The following is a 23,894-nucleotide window of genomic DNA, read 5'->3' on the forward strand; positions in this document are numbered from 1 at the left end:
GAGCCCATAAAGTATCAATTATTAAAAAGTTATTAGCAATTTAAATTAAAGAGTAAAAAATAAGCATCTCTTTCAGCATATATATATATATATATATATATATATATATATATATATATATATGTATATATATATATATATATATATATATATATATATATATATATATATATTATTGGTTATATAGTCTGACCACTGCAGGAAGAAAAGACCTGCGATATCTCTCCGTGAGACACAGAAAAAATCAGTTGTCACATCTGAATGTCATCACCCTTCCCCACCCTCCACCCATTACAAGGCCATTCAACAATTAAAAAACAACAACAATAATAACATACATACATACATACATACATACATACATACATACATACATACATACATACATACATACATACATACATACATACATACATACATACATACATACATACATACATTAATGATAATAAATAAGTAGAAGAAAATAGTATTAAAGTACAACAGACGTATTAGATAAAATAAATAACAAAGAGTAATTTAAGATTGCACACATCAATCCTCCAACTCCGAGGAGAAATATAGAGAATGCACATAGTTCAAAAAGAGCTCCCAAGTAACATGAAATGATGATCACCAAGCCTTTTAGTGTAAACCTAAGCTTTTCAAGCTTCAAATTATACAGCACCTAGCGGATCCAATGAGAATGTGAAGGGTCTAATAACGGGTATCTTAAATATGTAACTTTTTTTTTTTTTTAATAATCTGGCGCAATTTTATCTGTGCAATAACTTACACCATTATCTATTTATCAGATAGAAGTGTACATAGTGCGTATATATCTGTAATATTTGCCATATTTTATTTTATTCTATTTCTTATTTTATTTTATTTTATCACTACTATTATTATTGTTATTAAAATGTTAACTATGTAAGTACATTGTTGTATTCTCCTGTCCTGTTTATTACTGTATTAGTGTGTAAGCAGCATTCTGGTGTTTAGACAAAATAAAAAAAAACACTCAAGTATAATACAAGTCCTTTATTTTTTGGGGAAAATATTAAGTTCTTGAGTGAATAGATCCATTCTTAGTTCTTTTTCAGGTGTTTTTTTTACTGAATTGTTATTCTGCCATGTTGTACAAGTACTCTGTTGTTTTAAAGTGTTTTGTGCAGCTTTGACTATTCTCATTATTTCTGTAACCTGCTAATATTCCTATTCGGACACTATTTATGTTGTTTTGGGAAAACCTAGTTTAATAGACGTGAAAAATGAAAATGATCCACTCAAGCGATATTCACACACTGTTGTCATAAATATATGATACATTGTGTGGCTACATTTTTACCCATGTTTTCAAAGTTTCTAAACAAAAGTGTTTAATTATTTTTCAGTGGTCAAATGTATCATTTCACTGCATGGACTTTTCATATTAATGCACAATTCACTATGAGATTTAAATAGGCTAATATAACAGGTCCCACTTGATTTGCTATATAAAGCCTTTTTGATATGCTCGTCTTTTCAACCAAGCTGTATCCTAATCACCTTGCCTGCTGTATTAAAAGATTTCTTCTCTGACAGGCCATCAATGAACGACCACAGTTTTATCAGATCATATCCGTGTTCCAGAGACCTGTGGTTATCCCCCACGTACGAGACAGAAAAACGAGCGCAACCATGTGAAGACTCCGCCCCGGGGGTGTTGATGGGCTGAGCCTGTTTCTAGTTAGGAAGAAGAGCGAGATGGATGAAATGAGGTCACGGAAGCTTCTATTACAAGGATGTTCTGTCGCGCATCACCATCAAACTGCTGTGGTTTCCCCTTTAATATTTAAAGGGTTTAACAGCACGGGTGATGTTGTAAAAACTGAAGGCATGTTTTAGTGAAAAGCCGGTTACAAAGGCGTCTTCAATATAAACCATCGAGCACAAGAAGCAAAGGATAGACACCACCACTTGGTACAACGCACAGAAATATTTTATTACATAACAGGCTTTGCTGGGTGGAAGACAGCCTGTGAGCGATTCAAAGAAAAACCATCAATACATGCATTTCTGCAGCAAATTATCATACAAACAAATCACACACAACAAAAATCACTCTAAATGTAATCAAATTATGACAACAGACAAGTCAGAAAATTATGTATATTCTTGAAGCCTATATTTTAAAGTAGTGCATAGCAAAGTGTGTGCATACAAAGTGAAACAAAACGGCGCAATCATTATTTTAAAGTATTATTACTGTCATGTTACTAAATCCGAAATTGATGTCACAATTCTTATTACATCTGTATACATTTATGGTTGTTTCTTTTAAGCGCCACCAGGGGGGGTTAAATCACACTCCCAATAATACTCAAACACACGTTGAACCACCTGGTTTACAAGCAGACTGAGAAAATGTACACAGTTAAAACACGTTTTAAAACACTCCATACAGGGAGAAAATGAATCAAATTTAAATGGTCATATGGAGGGTAACACAGGACAGATTAAGATTCAATTTGTATACCTTATAAGATTTTAATGCAGATTCAAATGATAAGTAGGGCAATGAAATCTGGGGAGCACCTCAGGAAATGTTCTTTTTTTCATAAAATCATCTCATCACAGGAACGCTGCACAAAGACAGAAAGAAAACACGTTATCATTCCAAAATATACCATGAAAGATCAGAGTTCATAGATGACTCAAGTGATTTTACCTGTGTAAAACCTTTTACGAGAAGAAGCTGTAGAGATAGGAGAACCCAACGATCCCTATGATGGCACAGCACAGTGTAATCATCATCTTTTTCTGTTGGTTTAATCAAAAAGAAGACAAAAGTGAGAGAACAGCAGGAATAAGAAATTAAGATTTCATCCACACAAATTGGTTTAACACATTACACAATGATTCACATTTACGGGAAGGTTGGATTGAGATCAAGACTGAGTAAAAGGAGGGGTAGGTCACAGAGGTTAGGATGTGTGTACTTGTGTGTATAGAGAGAACTAATGTGTGAAAAAGACAAACTTACCTCCTAATTCGCACTTATGCAACCTCATAAACCACGGTACTTTGCAGCACAGTGGTTAACATACTGTATCAGCAATCTGCTGACAACAGCTACAAACATCACATTAAAAAAACAGTCACACAGCTCTTCCTTAACAAGAGGTCATCAAAAAGTGTAAAATTCAGTTACAGATTTACAATTTGTCAGCAGCAGGACAGAGAAACACAAAGCCAGTCAGTTATTAAAAACCATAGCATCTTTAATTTCCATTCAATCATGGGTGTCTTAATTTAACATTAACACTGTACATCTTCAGCATCTCCTTCTCTTATTGCAGCCTATGCTCACTCCTATAGTGGTGTTTAGTAAGACAGGACTTTCACAGAAACATTAGGACTGAACGCTGGAGCCAAAAGAGCTGACTATGTGGTCATAAAAACAGGCCGAGGGGGAGCGGGCTCTCATTTTCAAGAGTTCCAAAAACAACCAGCATGGTGGGCTTCATTCAGGCTCTGGTCTGACAGAAACTACCACTGTACCACTACAAATTACCGAATCCCCTCCTGATTGACAATAATGGATCATTTTGGTGATTGCAGAATTAGGTTCAGTTGAGTTTTCAATTTAATACAACAGCACTGTAATACATCCTGTTTAGTTTGCATTGGTTTATTTACACACGTTATATAAAACAGACTTCTGTAAATAGATGTCCCGCAAGGTGTTTCTATATTCTGTTCATATGAGTGAGAGCAGGACAAAATATTTGAAACACCTCTTATTATTTTGGAATTCTAAAGCCCCACAAAATGCCACAAAATTATCAGTGAAGTTTAACTAACATATGTCTAAAGCTGTTTTAACAAACCAAAACAATATAACCTACGTGAATACAAAGCAGGATTTATTGCAGAGCTGTTGTAATAGACTGTTGTGGTCTCAAATAGCAAAAACTTGAGTTGTGTGTGAGACCTAAAATGGAAACCTCACGTTTATACAGAGCCAACATTAGAGACCTTCCTGTATGATGGAGTGTTAATTTACACTTATTTCCATATGTGCAACTTTACCAGCAACACATTAACCAAAGTCCCATAAGTACAAAGACGGGCACATACAGGGAGAAGGATAGTGTAACTTTTTTTTAGGCCATGTGGCCTAAAATCATACGTTTTTAGAGCCTCTTTTTGTAAAGCATTGTAACTGTCACTCTTTAAAACGCTTACTTTGGCATTTCTCTCAGGTGTTACAGCTTTTAGTTACATCTTTAAGCAAGGAATGCATATCAGTCCCCCTGGCCTGTGTTTTGTGCTTGCTTGCTTATCTTAGCTCCACTCGCACAGATATTCTTCAAGTTTAAAATCTGAGCCATATTTAGGGGCTAAACATAAACAAAAAATGAACAAAAATATTACACTTATTTACATTAAAATCAAAACTTAATTACATTAGATTCATTTTGAAATGTGAAAGTGCTGGAACTTCCCAAAAGCAACAAATCCCAATACAGTGATGCTACATTAGCTAGCTTTTCAATCACACAATGTGTCAAGGCTCATAAAGGCATGAAATGACGATGAAGGAGGTGCTTCCATGAGGCCTCAAGAGGGTCAGATGGTGAAACTGGCACTGACTGTTTGAAAATGAAATGTTTGGTGACACACGAGAGGTGTTAAGGTCCGTTTTTTTTTCCTAATTCCCCTTTTACCTCCACAGCAATACAAAAGGTAGAACCTTGTGTCTGCTTCACTTTCATGTCCTCATTTGCAGCAGAGCATCCTCAAACTGTCAAAGCTACGACAGGGAGTCAAACAGACCCACAAAGAGCAGGAAGGACTGTTCTGATTGGACTAAGGTCACAAAGTTTTACAGTTTTTCAAGTCTTCTAAGTATTATTTTGTCCCCAGAGGTCATGCAGCTCTAGACCTCTAGTGCGGAGTGTTCAGTATCGTTTTCTTTTCGTTGAGACGGCTGATGGAGGGTAGGATGAAGTATATGATGAACATACTGCTGAAGTGTGTGAGAATGAGGAGGACGGTGAGAATAACCACAGCACAGACTGCTCCAATGATGATCATCTTCTACAGAGAGAGACAGAGAGAGACACTGTAATCATCCTGTTGTTATCATTCTGTTTTAATATGTAAATATATGGAATATACTATTTTATCTTGAATAAGCTTTGATATTAATTGTTGTAAACTCTTGTTGATTTATTTGTGATTGATGTGATTTTGTTTCTGCTTTGACAATATTGTTTTAACTTTCATGTCAATAAAGCTATTTGAATTTTGTCTGCTCTACAGGGGACATAGAGACAGAGATGCACTTCCTCCTCCACTGTAGCAAGTTCTCTTTACTAAGAGATTCCCACTACAGGGAAATTACTAAAATAGTACCAAACTTCCCAACATTAACCCCAGAAGAGAAACTGTCAGTTCTCCTGGGGGAAGGGTCAGCAGCTCTTCTGGCTGCTAAATATGTGTCTGCCTGTCACAGCCTGAGGGACGCACCATCCCATAATATTTGATTTTAGGTGAAGGATTTATGAGCATACCGCATCAAGTGAGGACATTGAACCTGCAAACCAAGCACCAGCTGAAAATTTGTACCATTAACTCCCCACTAGCAGTGCTTTGTTAGTTCAGCAGCAACCAGGAACAAGTGCTGCAGAATAGGAGAAAAAACACACACCCAAGAACTTCAAACACAAACAAACACACCTCACTTAAACCCAGAGGATAAGAAGAAAACACACAAACATGCAGAGCCTGAAGATAAAGAGCATGCAAAGCAGCTTCCAAACCAAGCCTTCCACCTACACCCACCCATTGTGGCGTTACAGAGGTTATTTGCTCCAGAGTTACTCACCATTAGCTCTCCTCTTGTTCAAATAGCTCATCGGCTTCATTTTAATCCCACTGACAACCCAATTATGAGAACTAGCAAGGCCAGCAAGATCACCACAACCACCACTATTATCACTGTTTTCTGTTGGGAACAACAAAGTGCACACAGTAACATCAGGATGGTTCACGACAAACAAGTTTATCCATCATTCATACATTAGTGCATTGGTTGTGGAACAAAATACAGCATGTCACATAGTTATCCTCCTGAGACCCGGCAATTCATTTTTGTCCTCTGTGGAGGACATGCATTTTAGCCATCTAAGTTAAGCACCATATATGCAGTCTGTAAAAACCCCACTGTCCTGTGAAGAGGACATCCTGGGCCTTCTAATGATGTCTCACTTGTGGGGGTGTGGCCAACAGAGCACATGAACTTTCTTTTTTAAATGGCTGCAAACTCAGCTTTCACATTTTATGGCACCAAAGGAGGTGAGGGATCATTATTTTTGCAGACATCATGTTTCTCTTGTAAATAATCAAATTGATTCTTCAATGTAAGAGTCTTAAACTCAATTTAGTAAGATGTCACAAATGTACAGTCATTTTAACCCTTTCAAAACACAATGTTCATTCAGTGTCCTTTGTAGTGGACAGCAGGACTAAATACATCTGTGTTTAACCAATTTCAGTACTCCAGGAAGCAGAGGGCTGAGTGAGGGTGACTTTCAAGGGTTGAGTATGGATTTTAAAATTATATGTTAATGTTCTGATGTGTTCCCACTATATAAGTGTTTTAATGTTCATGAAATGACCATAATTCTTAACAGAAATACACAAATCCTTGGAATAATATAATTACATTCTGTGACTTATCAAGACCTAATGTCTGCTACAAGGGACAGATGATAAAAATTAAATTAACAACATTATTTAATTTTTTTTTCTGTAATATGTTTCTTTCAACCCCAATACTTATATTATCTAGAAACAAAAAAAGGAATATCAAACTTTTTTTCTTCTTGGTCTCAGGAGGATTTATACTACTTTTGTAAGAGGGAGCGGCAGCACACAGAAACAACAGCTGGTTCTGTGGCTGTCAAATAATTGTTTCCGTAGCTTGGTAACCTAACAAACTCAGTGTGTCATTCTTTTTCTAAAGTTTGATAATCCTGTTGTCTGTTGGCACAGCAGTGTTGACTTTATGGTCATCTGTAAATAGAAAGGTTATTCCACACACACTACCACCAGCTTGTGATATCTTCAAACTAGCTGTAAGAAAAGTGAAAGTTAAAACTGAAGAGAAAAGTCAGAAAGAAAAGAGTGTGGATGCTGCTGCTATGTGAGTGTGTGTATGTTTATGTGCACAAGTGGTTTGGTAGGTCAGTGGGTTTCAAATCACAGGGGTCCACAAGCTACAGAGTGGTGGAGACTCGGGAACAGAACAGGTAAGAGGGATTTCACGAACCATCAAGGATCAAAGTGACGTTCAGGGTCTTCATGGTGGGGGAGATCTTCTTGTTTACAGACAGGTTTCCCAAAAGCATTTTCTTTTTAAACTACTGGTAAAAAGTTTTAGAACACCCCAATTTTTCCACTTTTTTATTGAAATCCAAGCAGTTCATGTCCATTGAATAGCTTTAAATGGTACAAAGGTAAGTGGTGAACTGCCTAGAGGTAAAAAAGAAAGGGTAAGATCACCCAAAACTGAAAAATGTATGTTTCAGAATTATACGAAAAGGCCTTTTTTCAGGCAACAAGAAATGGGTTGCTGTTCTGCAGCAATTGAGGTTAGTCAAGCCTTGAAAGTTGGTGCTACCAATTCTTATAGGTGTCCCAACGTTCCTTGATTACTTCCAAATCCCACTGTCTGCATAAAAGTAGTGTTGGAACACACTGTGGTACCATACCCTCGTGAGCAATATTTGAACAGCCTTGTACTCTAGAAAGTAATGTGTTAATAAATGGCAAGAAAAAGGTGCCAAAGGTGGCTACTCCGATGAGTCAAAAGTTTAGAATACATTTTGGTTTATTAATTGATTCCATGATTTATTTTTGAAATTCAATTGTTTATTTGTTTGATGTTTTCATTTCAGAGCAGAATAAGACATTGAACTGCATAGTTTTAATAAAAAACTAGAAAAATTGGGGTGTTCTAAAACTTTTGACCGCTAGTGTATCTTCTAACAAACATAGGCTGCAGTTTTGCTGTTTTTTTAGTCCTGGTGACACCCGATAATCAAATCTAGAGTAGCCAGTTCGAGTGATAGATACTCCAGTTTGAAGGATTCTGAAATAGTACATGGAGAATCAGAATTTCACAACTCTCCATCAAAAGTTACGTTAAAAGTAAGCATTTCTATCCTCTTTGCCATAATGGAAAAGAAAACAGTAAAAATAAGTCACTAATGTTAAGAAGTTATCAACCAAGACTGTGCGCTCACATGTATTTGTTTGCCCAGCGCTGTGCCATTGCATTACATTGTGTCAAAACAGGCCAATCAAACATTTGGATTTGAAGAGCATTCATCTCAGGCTCATTTGTGAACGATTAAATGACTGCTTTTGAGAAACCGGACTGCTGCTCCCATCTGTATTCACTCACACGGCGAGCCTCCTGCTGAAACTTTGCAGCTTTCTTAGTGTCCGCTACGGCCCGCTCTACAAAGCCCACTGATTGGTCCATGTTGCTCTCGATCCTGTCGATCATTCCTCCCTAACATGGGGGTCATGGCATCAGAGGTGGTGAAGTGACGCAGAAGAAAAAATAAATAAAACAAGAGCAGGAGAGAGAAAAACTAAGAATGCAACAGTTGGGTGTGATTGGGATTGTGTCTGCCTGGCGTGAGGGTGTGATCTGTACACACACTGTGTTCAATGTGTCAAACTGTAAAGACGTGCGAGTAAGGAAGTAGGAAAAAAAATACAGAAGACGTCAGAAGCAGACTGGTGCAGCAGTGAGCTGAGCTACTTTACCTTGCGTGCTTTTGTCTGGTACCTTACAGCTTTTTTGGTCTGTTCCTTTGCCACTGTTATGTGATCCTCTGCTTTGGACACATTCTGCTCTATGTTGTCTACTATATCACCCTGAAAAACAACACAAACAACAATCAGAAACGGAGTGGAGGACAAGTAGAGTACATTGAACGACATTCAGTGGTGGACAAAGTACACAGCTTCATTACTTAAGTCAAAGTATAGATCCTTCAGGTCAAATGTTACTCCAATACAAGTGAAAGTTGCTCTGTCACATTTTTACTTGAGTCAAAGTCCTGAAGTGCTTGCTTTTAAAAATACTTAAGTATTCAAAGTACTTCTTAAAAAATCTCAAAACGTTGTATTTTCACTACATAGGAGTACATTTGGTTACATTATGTTTATTTAGAAACCATTACTTGAAATCTCTAAAAACTATACCACAGATTAAAAACAGAAACTAAGTTACTCCAAGCACAGACAACTTAGTTTGAAATGCACACACGGGCTGAAGATATGACCATGGGTGCTCAGGTGGAGAATTATAGACATCATTACCACCTCTGAATGAACTGCCTGATCTGAGTATAATTCTCTCTGTTTTTGCTCCACATTAAACCATGGAGATGCACAATATACAGGTATGGCTAAACCACTGAGACAAACAGAACTACACAATCACATTTTACTGTCTTAGGAATCAGATTTCAGAAAAGAGAAGGAAATTCATGAGCTGGCTTCAAAGCAAAAGTAGTGAGTAACTAGAGCACTGATAGAAATGTAGTGGAGTAAAAAGTACAATAATTGTCTTCTGAATGTAGTGGAGTAAAAGTAATAAGTTACCCCAAAAAATAATACTCAAGTAAAGTACAGATACTCAAAAAATGTACTTAAGTACTGTACTCAAGTAAATTTACATTGTTAGTGTCCACCACTGACGACATTCATACATAAACACATCTGGCTGAGAAAATGAGAACTGGAAATAAAATGTTTCAGGCACAAACGTTTCCTGAGAAAACTACATACACAGCAGGAGTGTGTCCCTTACCTCACGCAAGCCTTTCCCTCAGAGAGCATGGTGCAAGCAGCAAGACATATGTAATTAGACTTTTGACATGTTTTTAAGTTTGTGAGGTCAGCTGTAATGTGTACACAGATTCTTTTTATACGTCTTACTTAATGTATCACAATGGAATCACCAATGTTGGGTGAAGAGATGGGAGGTGTTGATGGCAAAAGGAGCGTAAAGAGAGGAAGAAAAAAAGGCATGAAGCTGAAAAAGAGGAAAAAGAGATGGATGCAGATTGACAGTCACCACACGGCAGAGACAGGAAAAGATTAACAGTAGAGAGAATTTAATGCAGGAAGAAATTAACAAAGGTTTAGAATGAATGACAAGAGAGGATAAATAAATGAAATAGACACAAAGCTTCTAAACTTGACGAGGAGTGAGGTGCAGGTAGAAACAAATCACCATACCTGGCTCTCCACCAGCATGGCGATGTCTACAAACATGTCGTGGAGCTCCTTGATGCTACTTTCCAGACGGACAATGTCTTTGTGTCTGGCTTCAATCTCACTCAGGGCTTGTTTAGAGATACCAGAGTCCACAATCTATGAAGAGGAGAGGTTTATTGTTACCTCTCAGGAGGACCAGCAAAGACCAACAACTGAGTCTAGATGACGATCTGTCTTTGGCCTGTTTCATATGAAACACTTGTGATTCTTATGAGAGATATGAAAAAATGTATGAAATTCTCTGATGCTGCTGTTTTCACAACAAATGAAAAGAGTTTGATATAACATTGCAAGCTCATTGACTAAGAAACATTTAACATTAAGAGTCTGGCTCAGTAAACAGACACAAATCACTGCTAGGTTGGCGGTTGAGCGAAGGCTGTAGTTGAGAGCCAGGCTAAAGTATCACATGGTTTGTGTGATGTGTTGATTGTAAACAGTTAATATATATATATATATTTTTTTTAATTTAACCTTTATTTTACCAGGAACAGTCCCATTGAGATACAAAGTCTCTTTTACAAAGGAGTCCTGGCCAAGACAGCAGCATAAAAAGTTTCACAAATAGAACAGGACAAAACATATAGTGACAAGTAACTATTACATCAATTTATAAATTAGCAGTGTTAAGCTCTAAAAACATGTGCACAAGCTGATCAGATGATCCATTATTCTAGTTTTAAAATCCTCCAATCGAATTAAACAATCCAGTTTCAGGTGACCCTGAAGCTCAAACCAAGAAGAGAGAGCAAAGACATTAACAGCACTTTTACCAAAGACAGAGCGAGTCCGAGGAATGACAAAAAATAAATTGGGATCGAAGATTACCGGCAGTGACAACTTTAGGAGTCAATAAATAAGACGGCAGGTCCTGGAGTACGGCCTTATAATACTATTAGAGGTAAATCAACCTTATAATAAGATCCCTGCTGAGAAAACTAACACCAATATACTGTTTGACTATGTATATCAAATGCTTTAGGAAAATGCATATTTTAGACATTGATTGATGCTAGTTTTTCTTTCGCTAATGCTAATTGTATGTAAAATTGACATTGCATTGTGTGCTGTTCAGTTCTGATTTTGGTATAGTAGTGTTGATTATTTTACATTTCAGCATACATGCTTTAAAACTCAACCTATCTTAACCCTCTTGTTATGTTCTTTTCTCAGGGACAGCAATAATGTTCCTGGGTCAACTTGAACCAGGGCATTTTTAATAATCCAAAAGTGTCAAACCCCCCAAAAATCCCAATAAACATGTTTTTAATCTCATTATTAACTCCATTATTAACCATTTAAATCAATATTTAGTGCAATTGTGTTCTTAAATCCTCACAGATCATGGTTCAATGAGGATAACTCACTCGTTTTTCATGAAATTCGTGTTAAAACTTGTTTTAATGTACATTGGAAAGCCCTAAATATAAATACAATAGTTTGACATGTCATAGAGTTTATTTTATTTTACATTTTGAATTTTATTTTTTTTATGTAGTGATGTTGATAAATTACACCTCTTCTGTCACATGCTGCCCAGATTTTTATGCTGTAGTTAGTTGATTTGGAACTCATATATTACCTAAGATGGAAGGAACCTCTGAATACCCCTTAATAACAATAACTGAATAATACTTTTAACAATTCTTTATTTTATTTTTTTACTTTAAAATGGGTCAATTTTACCCGCAACATAACAGGGGGGTTTAAGTCACTTCAATATAATTATGAAAGAAACACCAGCTCCCTAAATCATTTGAGATAATCTACCATTTGCAGTTTGTCTTTGTTGAAGCTATTCTGTCTACAACACTCTCAAAACATAATATCAGCATGAATAAACCTTTTGTATGTGTGGGAGGCATTTATTTCTTATCAAGTCTGTGAATGTCAGGACAAGTTGTGTAGCCTTATGCAAGTAACTGTTCTCAAGTTTTACTGGAAACAACCACCAGTTGGTATATTTGGTGCACATGTGCTTGTCTGATGTTTCTCGGACAGTTCAAGAAGTTCTGAAAAGCGAACACCACACAGTACACTCTGTCATGACGTGCAGACATTTACAAAGTAACAAATCCTCACTTCTAAGTAAACCTCCCTTATTTCCATCTGACCTACTTACTGTCAAGTGTTAAATAGGCATTGGGGGAAAAGGAGGGTCGAAGCACCTCAGAAGGAACAGGAAAGCAAACTGTCTTTGAGTCCAATGGACCAAATCACAACCACAGCTAATCTTTAACCAGCTAACCTTCACTGAGCAGATGGGCTTTCTTCCAGTTTTACCACATCATCATTAATGCCAAAGCAAAGGGAATAAAACGTGCTAAATGCATGCTTGCACACACATACACTCTTACCCCTGCAGTAAACACAGCAGCATTGCCACTCTCCAACATCTCCTCCAGCTCGTCATCTGTTGTTGCTTTTCCAGCTGGAGAGAGAAATAGAAATGGTTAACAACCTCAACATGTGTGGGACAATCCCATGACTCTGTGGCCACGTGTGTGCAGGAGGTGTAACTCACTGATCTCTAGCTGTCTCTGAATACGTCCTTTACTCCTCTCCCTGAAGTCCACCTGGGCTTCATTGTACTTTGTCATTACCTCCACAAACTTCCTGGACAGCACTGCATGCTGAGAGACGGCAAAAAAAAAGTAAGTGATTGGCAAAGAGAAAATCTTGGTGAGTTCAGATAAACTGTTTCAAGTCAGGCAGCAACTTTCGGACATTGCTGAAATGTCAAGTGTATAATTTTGGACTATAAGATACATTGTGAAAAATAACACATAATACAGACATTCAGTTTGCTTATGCTGTTGTAATTGTTTTTTAGAGTAACCTATCTGAACAGAATCATACACCAAGCCCTTTAGATTTAACACAGGTAAAGGATATTTGATCTCCTGGAAAGGCAAGGCAAGTTTATTTAAAGAGCACTATTCATCCAAGAACAATTCAAAAGTACTTTACAGAGTTAAAAACAAAACAAAAACCAGAACAGTAACAATCAACAAAAACATACGGCAAACCCTTAAAATATTTTAATTCTATATGTGGCCAGTTATGTTTGATCTACTCTCTCTCTCTCTGTACTTATGTAACTTAACGTACACAGTAAATAGTGTTGGATCAAGGTTTGCAAAATTCCAGGAATATTCAAAGTTGGAAACTTTCCATGGGAATGAATGGGAATAAACCAGGAATTTACTAAATTGAAGGTTGGCTCTTAATAGGGAACTTAAATATAGTTGGGGAAAATATATTTTAGCATAATCCTGACTAAAACAACCAGATTTCATGCAAGTACAGTTGAATATCTATGCTATTCCTCAATCACATGCACATAGCACACTGCTTACTGCAGGGCTATTGAGACCACGCCCCCTACATGCACTGTGCATTCCTCCATCACAGGCACAGATGATTTCTATTTTGGATGGGTTATAACAAAACTAATATTTATGCTTGGATATGTTAACTTTCAATTAAATTACCCTCAATTCCCAGTTAATTCCCGTAAATTGCCATAATTCCCATAATTCCCATGGAAAGTTTCCAATTTGGAATATTTACAGAATTCCCCAGCTTAACTTTCCATGGAAATTTACCGGAAGTTTTCCACCCTTTTGCAACCCTAGTTGGGTCTTATTATTTATTTAAATTAGGAGGGATTAATCTAAATAATCACACTCAAATTCAAAAGTGTTGACATTGTGCATTAGAAAAAGAGGGCTCCTTCAAACAAGGACTGAAAAGAGGCCACCTGAAGCTTTAGATGGACATCATTTACCTGTGATTTACGTATTCGCATGTCAGCCGACACCCTCTCCTGCTCCTCAGACTCCAGATTCCTCTCGATGGCTGAGAAGAAATCCAAATAAAAGACTGATCAACAGCTGCAAAACAAACTGCACCTCACATCATTATTTAATTCTCAAGTAGTATTCAGTCCAGAGGTAGATAGACTCACTCTTGAGTTTGTTTCTTGCGTTGTTGGCCATCTTTTTGATGTCATTGGTGATTGCCTCCAAGTCATCTTGTGTTTCTGAGAATACAGAGACATAAAGAAAATCATGGTCATCTGTGTTGAAGACGATACTTGGCATACAGATTGACTTTTAAAGTGAAAACTGTCTTTCTTTGAGCTTATTTTAAAAGAGGAGAAAAGAGAGGAGAAGTAAATGATCTTACTCTGATCTGATGTTGGAGCAGACAGGATGACCGAGAAAAGCTTTTTGACTTCAGCCACATTCTCGTCAATTTTATCTATACTGCTCCTGATGTCCTCAATCTGAAACCATCACAACATCAGTCTCAGCTGTATTAAACGGCACTCACAAAACATGCTAGAACGTGTTCAATCATAACAATTCTAATATTGAGCTGATAAAAACAATAATGCATCAAAGTGCTGCTGACCTGACAGAAGAAATCGTCCATGAAGGCTGCATTGTCCACAGCGATCTCCACCTCGTCGTCATCTTGATCACACGTCTACCAGAACAAAAATAAAGGCTTTATCAGAAGAGCATGAGAGGTCAAGCTAGCAACAGAGAACGTGTGCTGGGTATTACATGGAGCTGAAGCTCAGCGTATAAAGTCATCAACAGACTGGGATTAAAGGTTCATTCAGATGTTTATTGTGCTCATGGTGGTAAATAACAGAAGGGCAAACACTCCTCTGTGCATGTAAAGGCAGTTTATATTTGTGCCCTTTTAATCTGACTGACATCCTATCTCAAATGTGTCTCTTTTTCAATCATATTGTGTTTCTTGTACATCATATATCTCTGTTTTTTTTATGATTTCTATAAAGCACTGTTTGTCACATGGTGCTGTACAAATAAAACAACAACAAGAATCAATCTTCCAATAGTTGTACTGAAATTAAGCTTTCAGAGATTTCCATAAAAATGTGGATATACTTCCTGTTTCTAACAATCACAAAGACTTCTGTCAGACATCTGTGGGCAGCACTCAAGCTGATGTTTAATTGTTTTTTATATACTATGTGATGCTCTGTCCTTCATAATGCCAGCCATTTAAGTTTCAATACTGGAGTACATATATAACCTTAGAGTCTCTCTATTTTTTTAAGTGTATAACTTTGAAGGCTAATCTTATGTACATTTTTAAAAAAAACAACCCCGTAAAGGTGAGTCTTCTTTTTTTACTAGTGGACAACCTGCGTACTCATTTGTTACAGCCATGAAATCGAGCCCCTCGACCCCACCAATCCAGCCTAGTCCAGATCAAGCGGCAACCTCTGGTCTAAAAATATGAGTCCAATGCTGAAGTGCTCCGGAAGTACCGGAAACCACATACACACCAATTAAAAAAAGGCAATATTTACAGCAGAAATAAACATGTTTACAGCCTGGTACAAAAGACAAGGGGGGGGGGGTTGAATTTTTTTGTAACGCAGCAATTTCAAAGATATTGAGATTACGAGTCTTCCAATGAGAGGGACAGCTGACTTGATTGACAGGCAGGAACACTGTAGCTGTTGGCTAGGAGGCTCAAAGCCCGCCTCTTTACGTCACAATCACTCGACAGCAGCAATATGGCTGCCGCCGACGATTGGCCTCAAGAAACAGAAACAGATGGGTGATGTCACTACGTCCATATTTTATACAGTCTATGGTCCAGATGGATTGTTTTTGTAAAAAAAAAAATCGAGTGATGAAGTGTCAATTAGTGAGCTCTAGAGATGGTGGTCGATCTTGTGACCAATGGACTGTTAGTTTCCCACTGTCTTCATTTTTTTACACAAAAAATGTGCCATCTAGCTGGATGGGCTTTAGATTTACGGAACAGAGCAGAGAGTCAATTAATCTTCTCATATCATAAGCAACAGGAAAACTAATTTTCAGATTTCCCAAAATGTTTACTCTATCACAAACTGGTGGCACATGTACCTGGCTTGTATGAAATACAGCTTAAAGAGGAGTAGTAGTATAGGCAGGAAATTTCAGACTTTGAAGAAGAAAAAAAGAAAAAAGAAAAAAGGAAATAACAACAAGAAAAATACATTCATTGTCAAATGTAGATAACACCACTCACATGACGTATCAACATCTGGTACTCAGATATTTTCCTATCTTTACACACATAGCATAAATATTGCGCTACATTTATAATATATTTGTGCTCAGAGTTATCACAATTTTGGATCATCTAAAGGTGCATTTCAACCAAGAGTTCCGGGGTCTTTTAGCCCCCAGAACTACTTTCCCTGGAACTAAAAGGTTCCTGTGCTTTCATTGCTGTTTGCGTTTCGGACGTTATTATGATATTAAATAATATTTTGAAATCTTAATAAAAAACTAAACTAGTATGCATTCCCAGGAACTCCCTCTGTGTTTCAACAACTGTGTAAACGTCACAAACACCTTAACGTTCAACAGAAAAAATGCCTTAAATGTGACTTTCAGTACATAGAACTATCAAAATGATTCAAGTTAATTCTTACTAATGGTAGCTTTTATTTTATATTATTCTAATCCTCAGCATTTTATATTTGACATTTTCTGTGTCCCAAAGTAAAGAGGGATTTCTTTCAGGGTGGAAAGCCACCCACGCTAAACAAACACTTGGTACTAACATTGCTTCCAGGTTATCAGATGAGCGTGTCACATGAGGTAGGTAAGATATTGTCTCAGCCCTGATCAGCCCACACCCTTCACACTTCCACCAGGAAGCTTCCCAGCTCTGAAGTCATCGGTACGTCACACAGGACACTTGGTAAACACAACACGGCGCTCCAGGTCGGACACAAAGACCTCAGAGCTGCCGAGGATTATTTACACGGTGAGGGACGAGGGCCGGGCTCCAGGAACTCAACCTGTTCCCAAGTGTATACAAGAAACCACAGCTCACGTGCTCCGAGGGCAAACAGACATCATAAGGCTGTGCTATGACGGTGTTACAAGCAGGGGGAAACAAGGGACACGCACTTTGTTCCCTTTCTGTTAATTACTTCTGCATTTCATGAATGCAACCGAGTCTGAAAGTGACACACCTGACGTATGGAGACAGATTTGACACAGTGAGAGTTTGGATAATTCAGCCTGGATCAGAGTCACACCTGTCACACACATACTTGCTCCTTCATATCAGCTAACACAGCCTGTATCTCTGAACCAGTGGTCTCAATAAATATCTAAATCACACTTCATTTCATAAAGCTCTGTATAATCATTCACCTAAGTCCAAATACAGCTACATAATGCCGGGGTTTATTCAGCAGGTTACATGATACAATAAATGGTTTGTTGTTTTTCTGAGGTGCTGCAATCAGTCCATTAATCAAGCTGTCAGAAAATAAATCTCTTTACATTTGCATAACTGATAAATGAAGGGAGTCTTTTTTCAAGGGAACTCAACAAACCCTTGTTGACTGCAGTGTCTAGAATGAAAATTCTGCTTTTCTTTGGAGCACTTATAGCAGTCACATGATTTTCTAATACACTTTTCTTCTTTGGGGTGTACAAATCAAATGAAATGTCAGCGTTAGTCCAACTGAGAACTGACTTTTTTAGTTGAAGTTTTGGATGCTCTGTATTGTCCGAAATCTGAATTGTAAATTTAGTCAAGACTATTTTGCTTAAAGCTGCTGTTACTAACAACAGGTTGGAAAACAGAGCTCCCTGGAAACACTGACACACTGCTAGTTTCTTTTTTTTTTTACAACTCTGAGTGAATAATTCACTCAACATACAGCTGTAGCACTCTGGCCAACACATTTTGTTCCGTCAAACCGCAGTTCTGAGAGAGAGATAAGAGCAGGCGCTGACTTCCTTCCAGTGTCTCACATTCAACAAAAAATAAGGGGGGAAAGGAACTGATATGTGTAACGAGCGTTTTGACAAACAGACAATAGGCCACACAAATACAGCGGCACTTGCTTCTGCTTTAGATCAGTCTGATACTGACAGGAACAGTCAGAGGGAGGGTTTTTATCAAAGTTATAAAGGAACCTTTCAAAACATTGCTCAATTAACTCACGCCCCATGACTAAGCTTGGTGACACTGTAACTGTTAGAAAGCATGAGAGAAGCTCTGTCACTTCTAAAACAATTGTATTTTATAAGATGTTAACCTTCTACTGTTTTTTTTTTTTTTACAAATGTTCAAGGGAAAGTTGCGCAATGCATCATGAGGAGTTGTGGTGATGTAAAAAACAGTGTGAGATATCTAATGTTTGAAAGGCGTGTGTCAGAATCACATGAACTAGTATTCAGCTGTCATTTTATTTAACCCTCCTGTTATGTTCATTTCTCAGGAACAGCAATAATGTTCCTGAGTCAATTTGTCCCGGGGCATATTCAATTATCTAAAAACCCAAAGAAATTCCCAATTAACATTTTTTTTTTTTCATTATTAACTCTATTACTAACCATTTCAATCAATACTTGACTGCCGGGTCAAATTGACCCCCGAACAGTAGCCTATGTATGTAATATAAAACATGCAGGGGGGTTGCAAATATGTTAAATTAACCATTTTTTAAATAAGTTGATTATGAAAATTAAGCCAAGCAGAAGAAGTTTCATACTGAAAAAATATTTTTTACAATTTTTTGATATATTTCTTAACTTTGAAATGGGTCAATCTGACCCGGAACATAACTGGAGGGTTAATGAAATGTATTTACTCAATAGGGATGGTTTAATTTCACCTTTTCAATACAGAGCATGAAACTGATGTGTTGCACAGAGTTTAAAGTTTTGCCAATTTTCAACTCTCTGCCCTTGTGGAGTCTGGAAAATGTATGATTAATGTCGACAGGCAGAGAAGATAGATTTCCTCTCTTTTTCTGAAGTTTCCATAACAATAAGATTGTGTAACCTTGGATTAAACACTGGAGAAATATCTAAACAACCGAACATCAACAATAGAATACAGAAGCACACGTCCATCACATGTGCACTGATGTGCAGCGTGTTAGCTTGGTTGCAGGTTTGTTCTCTGTATTCAAATCCACCTATTACCCTGGCTCTGCATGCAAAACACCATATGTCAAGTTGCATAATTCACAAGGTGATGGTTAGACAGAGGTATTACTCTGAAGCTAGCAGATCATGTGATCCTCTCCATCTCTAATTCAATAAACTGACAAGCTCTATCAACACAGTTTCATGAATCAAAGTTTAATGTTCATTAAAGAGTGATCAAAGCATGCTTAGACATCAAATAAAGATAAAGACTGAGCTGATCCTTTCATTCCCAACATTACTGTGGTGATTCTACTGAAAAGAAGCCTAAATTGACCTGTACGAACTCTGATCACGTAATGGTCATTAATAAAACTACGTCCAAATAATCATGACCTCACTTACTGTCTTATCCTCCCCCAAATATTTCCTCTGCTTCCTTTGCCTTAAAGAAAGAGGGAGGTGATTTGCTGTTGGACTTTGCCTCCAAGGATCATAAATGATGAAACCAACGCAGACAATAAACTTCACTTTGAGGCTAAGTGAGAAGACAGTTTGCTGAGGTGAGGGAGAATGTATGACAGCTTAGAAGAGCAGACAAAATAAAGGAAGAACTTGAATTTCTTAAAGTTATAGAGCTGAAACACGTTAATAAACTAAATCAATTGGCCTTATCCTCTTTTCTTTATATACACAATTATACAGAATCATTTAAATACCAGGCTTAGGGTTTCAGTCGATTAATTTGGCTGACTTGGTGGTTTTTGTCACATGACAAAATGTTTATAAGTCAGTGGGACAGTACTATACAGATTATATATTGGGATGAGCTTTGGTTTTCAGAAACAACATAATGGTCTAGATCAGGTGTTGCCAAACTTTTCAGCCGTCGACCCCCCCAAAATATAGCTGCCTTGACCCCCATTGTCCCTCAAAGTGATTTAATGTGGCTTCATTTAGCTGGTCTGCAGAAAAATAACCTACCTATATGAGCATGTGTCGGTGTTTCCTGTGCCGTTATGAATTAACCTACTGCTACTGATGCTTTTGATAATTAACTGTTCACTAACCCTAAACTTAGGAGTCATCTGACAACAAAGAAAGGCAAAAATAAATACTAAAAAATACAATAAAGATAATAATAATGATAATAATAATAATAATAATAATTAACATTAAAAAAAGGAAGATAAATATAAGAAAACAAATATAAATAATAATAATAATAATAATAATAATAATAATAATAATAATAATAATAAATATTTTTAGATAAGTAGAAAAAAAACAACTCTGGAAGACATCTCAGGACCCCCATTTGTGTCTCACGACCTCCCAGGGGGTCCTTACCCAGACTTTGGGAACCCCTGTTCTAGATGTTTTCACAGCATGCTGTCAAATATTACCTGTTAGCCCTGAAAGCAGCAGGGCAGAGAGAGGGTCAGATTTTGCAGCAACACAGTGACAGAAGCCAAAGTACTCCCACCGCAACTTGTGTTAATGCAAGCTCAAATCTGACAGAATCTACAAGTCAGGTCACAGAGGGAGACATGCTATATCTGTCACACCTACCCCTGTTAGTTGTGCTGATACCTGAGTGCATGGGAAAACAGTAAGGACAGGACTTCACCTTTGAAAATACCAAGAGGTAAACAGCTATCAGTCCAAACTTTTGTTCTTGGTGTTTTTTAAAAAACATCCGTGTTGGAAACTGCACACCACAGCATTACACACATGTATAATGTATCACATGTTGTTATATGTCCAGATTTAATCTCAAGATAATATTTTTTTGCTCCTGTTTGCCAAAGTCTGTACATCAGCTGATGTCATCATGGGGGTGATGGCATGAGCCCAAATTCACATGAACCTCTAACTACCTCCCTTTCCCTACACTCACACTCACACACACTCACACTCACACTCACACTCACACACACTCACACTCACACTCACACTCACACTCACACACACTCACACTCACACTCACACTCACACACACACGGCTGGGGAAGTATTGGAAAAGAGGCAAACAGGAAAAGAGAACTCAGTTTGAACCAGTGTTTAGCATTGTCAACTGTCCGGCAAAAGACTAGCCCACCTCAGGGTCTGTCTGTCTGTACTTCCTTTTTCCTGAAAAAAGGCCAGATGTGTGTGAGACACAAGCGCCTGAGGGGAAAGCCGACTACAGTTCAACAACATTAAACACAGCAAATATTTGGCAAGCAGTTTGTGGGAGCTATGGAAACACATCCCGACTTGAGTTTCAATTAGATCAAGGCCTCACTCCCATGGACAGTGAGTGAATTCCTTCTGCTGCTTTAGAGATCCTAATTAAAATGAGTTATCTCACTATGTCTCATTACCAAAAGGTGCAGAAGTATAGATCTTGGCTCCATTTTATAATTTGTACAGTGACCATAAAAACTGGCAATACTTTCAGGAAAGGGTTTCTACAATCTACAATAAATTATTAATATTGTCTATCCATGTTTTTTTTAGAAGACCAAAGATAAACCCATCTTACAGACTGTAATTATCACACATTTAATTTTACTGCATAACAGCCCATCTCAGACACTACACAACACATCATGGCTGCATGTTATATACAGTACATGTCTGAATTTCTGACTCACTTGCTACTAAAACCTGTATATTTAATCATTTCCTAACCATCCATCATCATGTGTTATGTTATCACATGGCACACGAGTGGTTTGATTAGTTATAGGCTATGTTGAGTCTGAATTATCGCAGTTATTTTCCTTTTTTTTCTCTTTTAAAACACTTTGAAGGACATTTAAAGGGAACAGAGAGACAAATGTGCAGAAAAAAGGACACTGAATTGTAATTGAACATTTCCTGGAAAATACTCACCGCTTTAAGTTGCTCCAATCGGTCCTTCATGGTTGGAATTATTAGTTTTACACCTTTCAATCAATCAGAAAACCACAGCACTGTTTAAAACTGCTAAAAAAAATAGACCAGATCCCTGGATTCCTCAGCCAGCTGGCAGGCTCTCTGTCCGATAGACCCACACAGCCAGTAAGTGGAGATAAAGTTCCCAAGAGTCTTGACACAGGTGTCTCTGAAAACGACTTTTTTCGCAATAGAGAAGTCTTTCCGTCGTTTTTCCATGCAATATGGCTGCTGGGTTTAAAGCCAGTGTTTTTTCCTTGCTAAATCTCTCCGCTCGGGGGATTAAAACAACAGTTGTGTAGAGCTGTATAATCTGTCTCTCCGCTGGCCACCAGTAATCATTCTAAAACGCACTTTTCTGGCTGACGCATGCGCACGCAAGTCCTTCTCCATTGAGATGAAGCCACGCCTGAGCCACCTGCATCGATGATGCGTTCAGGTGTTTGCAGGAATAATAACTTATCGCATATTAAACCTGTTCAGACTACTTTGACATTGACCTGTTAGAGGAAAGTAATTGAAAAGACAAAGAGACTAGACGTAGCATCTTAGCATGCTGTCAATTATTGCGTTATACATGACGCCACTGAAATGAAAATTACATTCATAAAAATGTCATATTGATGGGCTACCCTATACTGTGCTGTCAAAGTTATTTTCTTTTTTGATAACAATACTACCAAAAGAGGTTCAACTTCTGTATAAATTATAAGAGTATGTTAAATATATTCAGTCAAACCGTGAAAAGATGTGTTACCACTACAGGCACAATGTAGTCTGGATGCTGAACCTTTAGTGTGTGATGCAATGTTGATTAAATATAAGGAACTGCCCAGAACGGTCTTGTTCTCTTGCTCAAGATGCACTCGTTGACCATTTTTTTTTAGATTTATTTAATCAGATTTTTAGATTTTTCAATGTATTTTTATTTCTAACACTTTGGTCATTCTGAATGTGTAGAAAAGTCGTAATTCCGAGTCGTACGTAAATGTATCATATAGTCTTCCCGTACCTTTAGTGATGTGATGAAAGGAACTACGACTATGGCAATCAGTTTGAATTCTTAAGTAACAACAAATTGCTATCATTGATTATGTTTTATGTATCCATGATATTATTTTTTTTCTCAATCTGCTTTTTCAATTGTAAATAACCACAATGGCAATCTTCCAATCCACAACTGTAGCTACAGATATCCAAAACGTCATTTTCAGAATAAACTTTTAAGATCTGCAAAATAATTCTCCCTTGAAAAACAAAACAAAAAGAAAAACATGTCAGATATCTACAATCAAATTGTCACAAGTCATACTTTTTTGGGGGAAATTCCACATTATAGATATCTGAAATAAAATAAAAAGTCAGTAAAAATTGGATTGTAAATATCTAATGGAGGAGTTTTTCCTGAGCAGAATTCAGTTAAAGGTTGGTCCAGCCAGGATATCTGAAATTGAAAATGGGTGACGCCATTTATGGCAGAAAAATGACGTTGTTGAAAAATGACATCACAATTTGGGAAGAGTAATAATACTCTCATTGTAAATATCATAATTACAGGTCTTCCTCGTAAAAGTACAGTTTTGATCATAATGAATGCTATTATGGATATATAAAATATATGAAATAGTTTGCTTCACATTATAAAAGTGCTCGACAAAGATGCCATACGTGTGCACATTGGTAGAAGGCACACGTCCCAACGAA

At 37.3% G+C, this 23,894-nt stretch overlaps 1 protein-coding gene across 3 annotated transcripts; it reads right to left on the bottom strand.

Annotated features, from left to right (window-relative positions):
- Positions 1–1,945: 1,945 nt before the first annotated feature.
- Positions 1,946–22,585, bottom strand: stx3a (syntaxin 3A). 3 transcript variants are annotated; one of them, XM_034689983.1, is made up of 11 exons: positions 22,149–22,574; positions 14,752–14,826; positions 14,524–14,623; positions 14,303–14,377; positions 14,123–14,193; positions 12,857–12,965; positions 12,690–12,763; positions 10,294–10,428; positions 8,812–8,922; positions 5,858–5,977; positions 3,224–5,067 (listed from the first exon to the last, which is right to left on the bottom strand). In XM_034689983.1, exons 1-10 carry the CDS (start codon positions 22,176–22,178, stop codon positions 5,894–5,896), a joined length of 864 nt encoding a protein of 287 aa, XP_034545874.1. In that variant the 5' UTR covers positions 22,179–22,574; the 3' UTR covers positions 3,224–5,067; positions 5,858–5,893. The 3 variants fall into 3 exon arrangements, 2 of the variants coding, with proteins under 2 accessions (XP_034545875.1, XP_034545874.1); XR_004632124.1 differs by adding an exon at positions 1,946–2,606 and having other exon boundaries at positions 2,693–8,922; positions 22,149–22,578; XM_034689984.1 differs by lacking the exons at positions 3,224–5,067; positions 5,858–5,977; positions 8,812–8,922 and adding exons at positions 2,707–2,784; positions 8,441–8,551 and having other exon boundaries at positions 22,149–22,585.
- Between the last annotated feature and the right edge of the window lie 1,309 nt (positions 22,586–23,894).

The sequence above is a fragment of the Notolabrus celidotus genome, chromosome 8, assembly GCF_009762535.1.
Source record: "Notolabrus celidotus isolate fNotCel1 chromosome 8, fNotCel1.pri, whole genome shotgun sequence".
Classification (NCBI taxonomy): domain Eukaryota; kingdom Metazoa; phylum Chordata; class Actinopteri; order Labriformes; family Labridae; genus Notolabrus; species Notolabrus celidotus.

Excerpts from the sequence above, each read along its gene's own strand:
- stx3a (XM_034689983.1), bottom strand. The coding sequence starts at position 22,178 with ATGAAGGACCGATTGGAGCAACTTAAAGCG. Across the intron at positions 14,624-14,751 it reads TGGACGATTTCTTCTGTCAG|ATTGAGGACATCAGGAGCAG; the intron begins GTCAGCAGCACT and ends TGATGGTTTCAG. Across the intron at positions 8,923-10,293 it reads CCATGCTGGTGGAGAGCCAG|GGTGATATAGTAGACAACAT; the intron begins GTATGGTGATTT and ends GTTGTTTTTCAG.